This window comes from Apium graveolens, chromosome 2 (assembly GCF_009905375.1).
Source record: "Apium graveolens cultivar Ventura chromosome 2, ASM990537v1, whole genome shotgun sequence".
NCBI lineage: Eukaryota > Viridiplantae > Streptophyta > Magnoliopsida > Apiales > Apiaceae > Apium > Apium graveolens.
The window spans coordinates 7,494,766-7,505,603 of NC_133648.1; the positions used below are offsets into that span (position 1 = coordinate 7,494,766).

The following is a 10,838-nucleotide window of genomic DNA, read 5'->3' on the forward strand; positions in this document are numbered from 1 at the left end:
TAGATGCTCATACATGTGCTTACAAGAAGTGGGAGTTGTCTAGAATCCTATGTTACCATACATGTGTCTGCATTGCCTAGAGTAAGAAACCTTTTGAACCATTCATCCATCAGTCATACCACAAGGATATGTTTATGTCATGTTATCAGCATATTGTGGAGCTATATGTGGAGAAGAGTGGGAGGCAACAAATTATCCCAAGCCTTGACCTCCATAATTTTAGTCTCGGGTAGGCATTCCTAAGAAAAAAAGAAACAACAAAAATGATGTGGTTGCTACAGATCCAATAAGACTGAAAAGGCAAAACACAAAGGTCAAATGCAGCTATTGTACTGAATACAGCCACAATGCAAGAACTTGTCCAACTAGGGTAAGAGTGTTTAACGTTTTAATGCTCATGAACTTTAATAATTAGTGATAGTCATGAAGTGGAGATTCATGTTCGTAATTATTCTTGCAGATAGATGAGAGAGCAAATGGCTTTGAAAAGTAGTTCAAAATGAGTACTAATATACCAAATAAGAAGGCGCCAACTGTTGATGCCAATGAGAGTGCCACTTGTGGAGATGGTGGATCAAATGGAGGAGCTGATGTTAGAAAAAATAAAAGAAGGACTAGAGGAGAATCCAAGGCTAGTGAAGGTGCCCCAAAGAGTTCCACTGAAGGAGGATCAGGAGGAGGGCAAGCAACAACCAATGAGAACATTCAAGAAAAAAGATGAAAAATGCAAGCTGAGCTCAGGAAACATCCAATTTGAAAATTTTGAACTCGTGTACCATATTATTAGAATTGTTATTGGTGTGGTGTGACATCCAGAAAAGAGTTATGTTTGGTATTTTGTGTCTCCTTCAATGGGGTATTTTGTGTTTGGATGTCGTGCAATTGTTTAAGTTATTTTGTATGGCCTTCGAACTCGTTGACCTTATGGTAATACTTTATCAAGTACGAATATTACAATGTCATAGTTTGCCTTTACGATTTGTTAAGTTTAGTAATTAGATGTACTTTACTATGGACGAAATTTAAATAAATGATAGAATTAAACCATTACACAAAAGTCGAACATTGCATTACTAGCAGAAACACCATCCAAATTGAAAATTACACCAAAAGGATGATAAATTAACAACCAACACCTAAATTACAACAAAGATACTAAAACCAAACACTTCAACCGTAAACAGAAATAAACACTTCACTGTTTTACTCTTCTTCAGAATCAGATTCAACCACTGCAAACTCGGTGTTCTCACCCACAGCCTGGAGCACCATATTCATCATGCAAGAGAACGACACAAACATTGCAACCACTGTCATCTCCTGCTTCCTCTTCATTGCATTCATTTGGGTTTGATGCTTTTCAATCAAACGATCAATCATGCGCCCGAACCTGTGCGTCGACTCAGTAATCTTATCCTGCAGCTCTACAACCCGCGGACCAAGTGGTGGGTCACCCCACATTTGATATCCACACTCCTCTTCCCCACACTCGCGAAAACTCCTACCAGTATTCTCCCCATACCAACGGGTCTTCACCACACTAAAATATGATAAGACTGATTTACCCTCAAAAAGTTAATGGAGTTAGGGAAAACTCACGACGGTACACACAATTTAAGTAATTATTAAATACAGTATAGCATATGCTAGATTATGAACTGCAGTATCTCAAGTGGTCTGACACCTGAAGTGCACGTACACAAAGTACTTTTTACTCTAAATAAAATATCCACAATATAAATTATAAAATAATAAATATTAAAAATAAACCGTGCATCGTACATAATTTTCGGTCTTTCTATTTTGAAAATAATAAGTAAATAATATGATATCTAATAGTAATTAATTAATTATTTTTTTTACCCGAGATATTTTACCTTTTATAGTTTTTCAAAATTGAACCTATTTTAAATTTAAAATATTCAGAGCCCCTCGGGGGGCAATGGAACACTTCATTTTTTAACGTCAATAAGCACATTTGGCCGGAGTCAGTTAAAGGGTACAAAGTGTAATGGTTTTTAACTAATTATAAGAGTATCTCCAATGCTTCTCACTTGTTTAGTAATAATATCTAGGTGGCAATGAAATATATCTAATATATAAAAATTTGGTCACTCTTACTCCAACAGATGCTTCTGTTATGTATAATTTTAGATTACATAAAAAGGCACGCTACATTTGTTGACTCTGCTCTCATAATCTAAAATAATCCAAGTCATTTTCCTACTTAAAATTTCTTATAAACCTAACATAATGTGCTCTTTTTATTTTTTAAGAATATAACATATCACTTCAAATTATTTTTAAATATTATTTAATTGTTAGAAAAAAATTTAAAATATGATATAATAAACTATATTTTAATTATATATTTTAGAATTTATCTAAGTAACGCTTGTTAATTTTATTTTTTCTATTTTTAAATATGTTACATATTTGTAATTGTAATATTTTTTTATTTATAATATTTACTTAAAATATTTACATAAATATGAAAATATAAAAATATTTTTATTGAATATTTTATTATTAAATACATGTTTTATTTTTAATTGTATTGATTAAAACTAACTTAAATTTATTTTAATTATATGTTTAAAATTAATAAAAAAAATTGAATATAGCTAATAATTATAACTAACACCGTTATGACACAAATTCTTACAAATTCAATAAAATTTTAGATAATAACTTTTTAACCTGTTATTCTCGGAGATGCTAAAAGTAAAGTATAACAATTTAAAATCCGAGACTAAAACGAAAAATATTCAAATATAAGGGGTGGAGATTGCTGAGAGATCTCTAGATTCGACCATTTATTTGAGATGGCCGTGGCCCGTAGGGTTAATGGTTTGATGACCTGGATTAAAAAAATCATTTTTCTCGGTTATTTAAAACATTGTCGAATTTAAAAATTTTGTTTCAATTAGACTAATTATAAACTGAGCTGGTATGCTATTGAGTTTAACCGAGTTCGAATATAAATTATTAAAAAATTCAGATTATCACGATTTTTTATCTAATACGGATTATCACTATTTTATCTAAGACAAATGATTGTTTAAATGAACAATCATATTTAAGCCAAGTCAAGCCAAGTTATCAACTGAGCTTCAACCCACTCGATTTTAATTAATCATATTTGTCAATATTCTCAAATTTTGTAGAGGGCAATATTTTCTTTTCAATGCAGAAATTTATCAAAAATCTTCATATGATCTTGGCTTTTCAATATCTCATTTTACACTGTACTTAAAAAAACTACTCCCTCCTCCCTCGGTCCCTTCCAATTGTTTAAATTTCTGAGAAAGTGTTCGGCACGCATTTTAAGGTGCATAAAAAGTATAGTTAACTAACTTATTTTTGCCATTTTCTTTTTCTGAATAAAAGTTGAATGTTTTATTTTTTATTCAGAAAAACAAAATTGTAAAAAAAAATTACAGAACTATACTTTATATGCAACTTAAAATACGTATCGGATACTCTCTGTAAACAGTTGAAAGAGACGGAGTATAACTTAACAACTTCACATGTATCGCTCTCATATTAAATTGGACAGTCTTTTCCTCTTTAAAAATAGTAGCTTAAATGCAATTCCAGTTACTTTTAAAAATAAATTATCTCTACTAATTATCTCTATTCTTCATTGGGTGAGTGACCAAAATACCCACCATTTGGGGAGATTTGTACAAAATACCCATCTACGGGAAAAGTGCCCAAAATACCGACGAAATACGCATTACCATCTTGTGTATTCTGATTTTCAAAAATTTTACAAAGAGTACGCATGTCTGACATGCGTATTCACTGTCAGAATACGCATGTTAGACATGTGTACACTTTGTAAAAAATTTAAAAATTAGAATACGCATCTCTAAAATGCGCATTTCGTCGATATTTTGGGCACTTTTCTCGCCGGTGGGTATTTTGGGCAGTTGAAGCTGGAAAGTGGTGTATTTTGGGCATTCTTTCTTATTCATTTCCATATTGATAATATATATTAATTTTTAAATATAAATTCAATTAAAATAAATATTATTTAAAGATTTCATTTTGAAAGTCTAATTTCTTCAATAAATAGAGTGTTACTTTTGTCGAATCTTATTTGCAATTCCACTTACTTTTAAATATAAATTATCTCTACTAATTATCTCTATTCTTCATTTCCATATTGATAATATATATTAATTTTTAAATACAAATTCAATTAAAATAAACATTTTTTAAAAATTTCATTTTGAAAGTCTAATTTCTTATAAAAATAGAGGTTTACTTTTGTCGAATCTTATTTTACTTGCTACTTAAAAGTAAAAGTTTACAAACACCCCCTATGGTTCAAAGTAGTAGTACGAATTTGCAGTCAATTTCATAACTCAACCATGTCGATATACATTGTGCAAGTCTCTGGTGAACATGCAAGTGACCAATTCAGCAAATATGTTTTTGCGATTATGCTCTATTGCTGCTCACTGCAGCACCATCGAACATGTCTTCACATACTCCTCTGAGAATACATAAGGGACATATTATCACCTATTACATATTCCATTAAACATACATATCTAGCTTCAACCTACAGCTCTCTTGCAATGGCCTAGAATCGCAGGTCGGAGTCTGAGTTACTTCTGAAGAATCGTTCCAATGCTATGCAGTGAATAGATACATTTTGTCAAAAGTCTAAGGAGTTCCTTGGCTACTGGTTGCTATTGATGAAGAATACCGAACACTTCAATCTTTCACTGAAGAGCTAATGTTCTCTACATCTTCTGTCACTGCAAACTCCCTGCAAGGGACAACCTAAAAGAACAAGGCAACATGGGAACATTTTAACTTTGATTTATATAACCTGGCTAATGCGTATAAAATCATGTACTATATAAATATTACCTGGTCAGTGCTTGTACTAGCAATCACTGAAGTTTTGATCTTATCAACAACGCCAGTTTGGCTCGCCACCTCTTTGTCGAGATCTTCATCAACAAAATTTTGGTCCGTCACCTCTGCAATTAAAGAAACAAAGGCCAAGTTCGTTAAAACTCTATCATTTGGAACCTGAAATATGTCTGAAATTATGTGAAAACCAATTGATATCTTCTATGGGCAGTATTGCCGATAATATTGTAAATGCCACTATGCCCTACACAGCACTTGGTACACTATAAACCTTTAAACATACAAAGACGAAATAGAATATACGAGAAGGATTTATTTTTCTACCAACTACTCATACTTCTACCAAAGAAACTGCGCAAGAAACCCATATAGGAACCTCATAACATAGGTCATGATACTTGAAACTGTTTTTAGTTCCTCGAAGACTTTCAGTGCCTCTGATGTTCCCCACAATTTCACCAAAGATCATATATTAAAAAAAGAATCTCGTTTCATGATCTTCATCTTGTAGCATGCAACGTACAAAATATCATAGGCAGAATTCCATGTTTTGATTTACCTCTGTACATTTTGTGCCCCAGACACGACTTATTTTTCCATTAAAATCTATATCGCAGCATAAAATTTAAGTTTCTTACAGTCAAAAACTTCAATTTCTTAATTATCACTTCTTTGGTATACTATACATTTTTCAAGATACTGGATTATATGTGCGTGGAGGGGAATGTGAGGATCCAACCCCATGACGTTGTCATGCTCGACACATTAGAATCTTTTCCCTATACATAGTTGAAACATATAAAGAATCTTGTTTGAAACTTAGGCTGCACATAGTACTTGAGTAGCACATGAAACTAACACACGCCATCGCAAAATAAACCATCAACAACCATGTGGAGGCAAGAAAGGCTTCATGTAAATCATTCAAGTAGAGGTGGAAGCTACCTGTATTGTTGTCGGCAGAATCATGGTGGCATGGATTCGGCTGTAACATATGAAACGGATTTTTTGAATCCAATATAGCTTTTCCTTGTAAACTATGACTTGCTACAGTTTGGTGAATTTGGTGTCTATGTCCGGACCTATAATGTCGAACCCATGGATTCACTGAAATATCACGTGGGTCATTGGCAACTCGCGATGGTGGTTCACCTCTTCTAACATTAATCTTCGTCCAGCAACCATCCCGAAGTACTTTAAACTGAATAAAAGATACAAATTCAGAAAATTAGAAAACAGTAAACAAATAAGGATAGGCATTAAAACTAGCTTCCCGAGAAATCAAAATTAACTGAAAAAACACAAGTGTACAAGATATCAAACCTGTCCAGAAGGAATGCGAGTGCTGACATGCATTTGCCTGGAGGATTTAGGATCTGATGAGTGCTCCTTGTGCGACATCGAGCCATGCAAATCCAAGGAATTATATAATTGGTCTACAAAAGATGCCTCCATAGATTGTAGATACTCGTTGTGCTTCTCATCTGTCCATTCTGTGCCCACTGAATCACTCTTCTGAGAATCCTGAGACAATATTACCTTAAATTATGAAACAAGGGGAAAATGATATCTCAAAGTGAAATTTCAGCAATTAATAAATGTATCAAATGTTTTCATTCCCCAAAAATAGCAAGTGAAAGTGCAAAACGCAAGTTGATCACTTAACATCTAAAAAATCAAGGTGCGTAAGTCCATAGGTGATCCGTAATAAAGCAATTTCCTTAAACAAACATTTCTAGCAAACCCTTATTTCAGAGGACACCAACACAAAGTGCTCCTTCACTCGCATACGGGCCCAAACCAAGTAAGCTTATCAATAAAAAAAAAATATAAAGATTAAATATCTACAAGAGAGAAAATAAAAAGATCTCCCCCTTGCACACTAAACAACTAATATAATTCATCGAAAGGGCTGGCACTCCCAACACACGATCCATGAGCAAGATTTGCATCTACTATGAGAAGAATAATATCCAAAGTGTGCATAAAGCCAGATTAAATTCTTTAAACAAGTAACCTCCACAACCTAAAATACTCTACAAAAAATATATAAAAATTAATTTTAAACAACAAGTTTTTATTGTTTGAGCCTAAACTAAAACTTCATCTCTTATTAATAAACAAATGATACTATGTAAGTACCTAACCTTAAAGTGCAAAAATGACAGATTCAAGCTCTACGTAACAAAAAGGACCTTAATGAATTTATTACATCCCCACTTGTTTCTTCAAAAAACATATTAAAAACTTACCACAACACAACTTAAAAACACAACTTAAAAAACACATATATTCGTGTAATAAGTCCTTTTATAGATGCCAACAAAGCGTTCGTGCAGTGACTGAGCTCGTGTCCCCTTTGGAAAGTCACGAGTTCAACTCCTGAACTCGTTGGAGCGTGCGTGTGTGATTAATTATCAAAAAAAAAATCTTTATAGATTCAATAATTACAAGCATCATCAATCATATAAAAAAGAGTGTAAGATCTTAATATTAATATAAAAGATTGAGTATAAATGAGTAGTTACCGGATCGGAATTCCGGCGACGATGGAGATCGGAGCCGACGGCGGATCCCGGCGGAGGAAACGAGCCTTCCATGTCTGTGTATAGACAGATATGTTTGTATGTAGAATTATAGGATACGATGATGATAATTGGTTAAGAGAAGAAAAGGAAATTATCTACGAGGTGTTTGAGTTTATGTTCGAAAAAAGATTAAGAAAAGGATGAGTTGAGTTGTGTTGTGTTTGTGTCTCGCTTTTCAGACGTGTCTAGTTGCCACGTCAGCTATAAGGTTGCCAGCGGAACAGGGGGCGTCTAGACAATGAAGATATTTTGTGGCGTTTGCTTTGTGTTGTGTTGGAGAAATAAATATCTTGTTAAAGCCTTATTATTGTTGGACTACGTCCTATAAAAATATCTATGACATACAGTTGGCCACTTGTGTTATCCTGGTTTTGAATCAACCTTTTGCCAAGGACAAAATGTCTTCATTTTCATATTTATCAACCCTATTAAAAAATATAACTTATAATTTAAAATCAAAAAGGCTCACATAAGTGCTATGAATATAGTAACTTATAAGTTATTTAAGTGTTTGAATACTCTTACATATAAGTTATGTATAAGTTGATAATGTGTTTGATAATTATAACTTATAAGTTATAAATTTTTTTGGAACAAACTTAAAATGTAAATTACTAATTACATGAATTAAAAATTTTAATACATGAATATAAAATAAAAGTGGAAAATATTAAAATAAATATTATGACCTCGAAATAAAACTATAAAATATATACAATTTATCTTAACGAAAATAAGATTATATTATTAATTCTGGTTAAAGAAACAAAATTAAATATAATTAAATTTATTTATATAATTAAATATAAATAAAATTTGGAGGAAATGATATGAAACCGTATAATATTTTTAAAGCATAACTTCAAAAAAATAAATAATACTTTAATATATTTTTATTAATAATGTGCTTAATTCTTAATTTACTTTCTTGACTATTTAAATTTATATTACAAATAATAGGCTAATCTCCCGGAATGAGGATACTTGACATGACAAGAAAGTACACCATCCTTAACTTTCAGATTTTGAACATATAAGTCGGAAATGGTCAGGTAAATGAATGATTTGGATACATAACTCGTATAGGGAGCATATGTGAAACGTCAAACATGCACTATATGTGGGACTTATCCTTACTCCCAAATTTTAAAAGCAAAGTAAGTAAATGTAAGGTAAATAAAATATTTTTATTTTTATTTGTAGTTGTAGTCAGGTCCCCGAGTTTTATTAAAATAAACGAAAATAAGTGGTGATAAATATAAATTTGGCATACTTTCACTCAAAAATGCGATGAAAGGACTTTATTTTTTAATCACTTACTTACTCTTCTTTTAAAAATTCGGGAGTAATGCCTTAATATTGTCATCTTCCGCGTCATTTATAATCTTTCTCATTCCCATGACACTATTAATTATTTGTTTATCATCCAACAATCTTGTTATTGATTCATTTTCTCCACGATATTTAATGAATTTTTCGGCATTTAGTTTTAATTTTTTTTTAAATTAATATTTATAGATAAATTATTTATTTATTTATCAATTAATAAATATTTGGATTAATTAATAAATTTTTTCGGTGCCGATGGTATTAATTTGTCGAGGTTTACGTGTATTAGTTTTTTTCCATCATTCAAGTGAATGTGTCTTCCCTCAAAAAGCAGCAACTGACTGTAGTGAAAACTTTGGCAAGAACCCTCTTGTTAAGGCTTCACTTTCATAAGCCCCTTGCTAATAGAAGTGCTTTTAAAGATGGTTGATTCAAAAATAAAATCGAGAAAACGAAAATCAGTCTTCATTCTTCAATGGCCGAGTCTGAGGCATCGCAGGACTCGGAGAATTATATTATGTTAGCCCAATTTATCTGTTTAATTTTTTGTGGTCAAATTAACTCAATTTGTATCGTAAATTAAATTTTATTTTTTTATTATTTTAAAAAACTGAAGCATACATATTAAAGTATATTACATGTGCTTTTTAAATTTTTAATTTTTTTTTAATTACATATTGCATAAATTTTTGGTCAAAAATTGGATCTATTCGACCACAAAAAGTCAAATAGGAATAGAGGGAGAATAAATTATGACTTGAATCAACTTTTTTGGATCTTAAATGTTTACCAAGGCGGCAATGCATGGAACATGGACTTCAATATGGTGTCTTCTTTGCATTAAAATCAGAGGCTCCCCAGGGTGACAGAAGTGGGAATATGTCGGTCGGAGCAGAAGACATTATCATGGTACTATTGTTTACTCTAGTGACAATGTAACTTCTTCCTATGTCAACCTTTGCAGTCAGTTTTCACTACTACAATGAAAATCTACAAGGGCCATATTCCGGGATAAGAAATCAGATAGCAACCATAAACTAGCAGCTGCTCTAAATCATCAATACAAGCTAAGAGTCTCGTAAAGATAAACATAGTACAACTACAGACACGGTTTAATAAAGTAAACCAACTAAAGGGCACGAGGACAACTTTTTCTAAGCTATGCATTTGATTTCCTTGATGATATCGCAAGAGGCATGCAGCTGACCTTGGTTATGTATTCGGAGTTACTTTCTTTTCAGATGGAAAGGACTGCATAGGGAGATAGCAGCTAGGTACAGTGATCCGAGAGCTGTCAATGGATCGGATATCCATAATTCCCAATTGAGTTACACATTCCTTGCATTGCAATCGTTAGTTTATAAATACTAGCTCGTTTATAATTTTCATTGCATTGCAATCGTTAGTTGTTAAATCATAAATTTATTGACCTTTTGATTCATCACATTCTCTCCTGTTGCTTCTGGTTTAAAATTTGTCACAGATATAGCAAAAAAAAAATCTCCGCATAATATGGAAGTGCGGCTTATGACTTGGGATCATTTCCTCTGTTTCTAAAATGAAAATTTTAAAAAAAAACGCCGCTGCCGGGGATCGAACCCGGGTCACCCGCGTGACAGGCGGGAATACTTACCACTATACTACAACGACTTTTTTTACACTAGTTTCTTATTTAACATATTAACTTATGAAGATGTTATACTCAATCCTTGAGATGTTGACCAACTGTGATACATCCTCTGAGTTTATATTCCCTCACATTTTTATATTTTATTCAAAAAACTGAAAGAACAATTTGAATCGAAATGTGTGCTAAAGAAATTATTTAACTTTTTCTTTAACATAAATATAAAATTTGTTAAGTAGCACTGTAGAATTTTTTATATTCATACATCAATATTTTTGTTTTTTCCTTAAAAGGTTAATGCAATAGTATATTGTCATAATTGGTATATTTTCTAGTTCTCAACAATATTAGTCCAAAAATAAATAATTAATAATTAAAAATTTAAAATGACATCAAGTCTA

At 31.9% G+C, this 10,838-nt stretch overlaps 1 protein-coding gene and 1 non-coding gene across 2 annotated transcripts; both read right to left on the reverse strand.

Annotated features, from left to right (window-relative positions):
- Nucleotides 1-4,344: 4,344 nt before the first annotated feature.
- On the reverse strand, nt 4,345-7,741 carry LOC141706841 (cold-regulated protein 27-like). The gene is made up of 5 exons (XM_074509698.1): nt 7,422-7,741; nt 6,217-6,417; nt 5,839-6,094; nt 4,888-5,000; nt 4,345-4,797 (listed from the first exon to the last, which is right to left on the reverse strand). The coding sequence occupies exons 1-5, from the start codon at nt 7,491-7,493 to the stop codon at nt 4,729-4,731; spliced, it is 711 nt and encodes a 236-aa protein (XP_074365799.1). The 5' UTR covers nt 7,494-7,741; the 3' UTR covers nt 4,345-4,728.
- A 2,647-nt stretch (nt 7,742-10,388) lies between these two features.
- TRNAD-GUC (transfer RNA aspartic acid (anticodon GUC)) lies at nt 10,389-10,460 on the reverse strand. Its single transcript has one exon. It is a non-coding gene; the product is annotated as a tRNA-Asp (tRNA).
- Between the last annotated feature and the right edge of the window lie 378 nt (nt 10,461-10,838).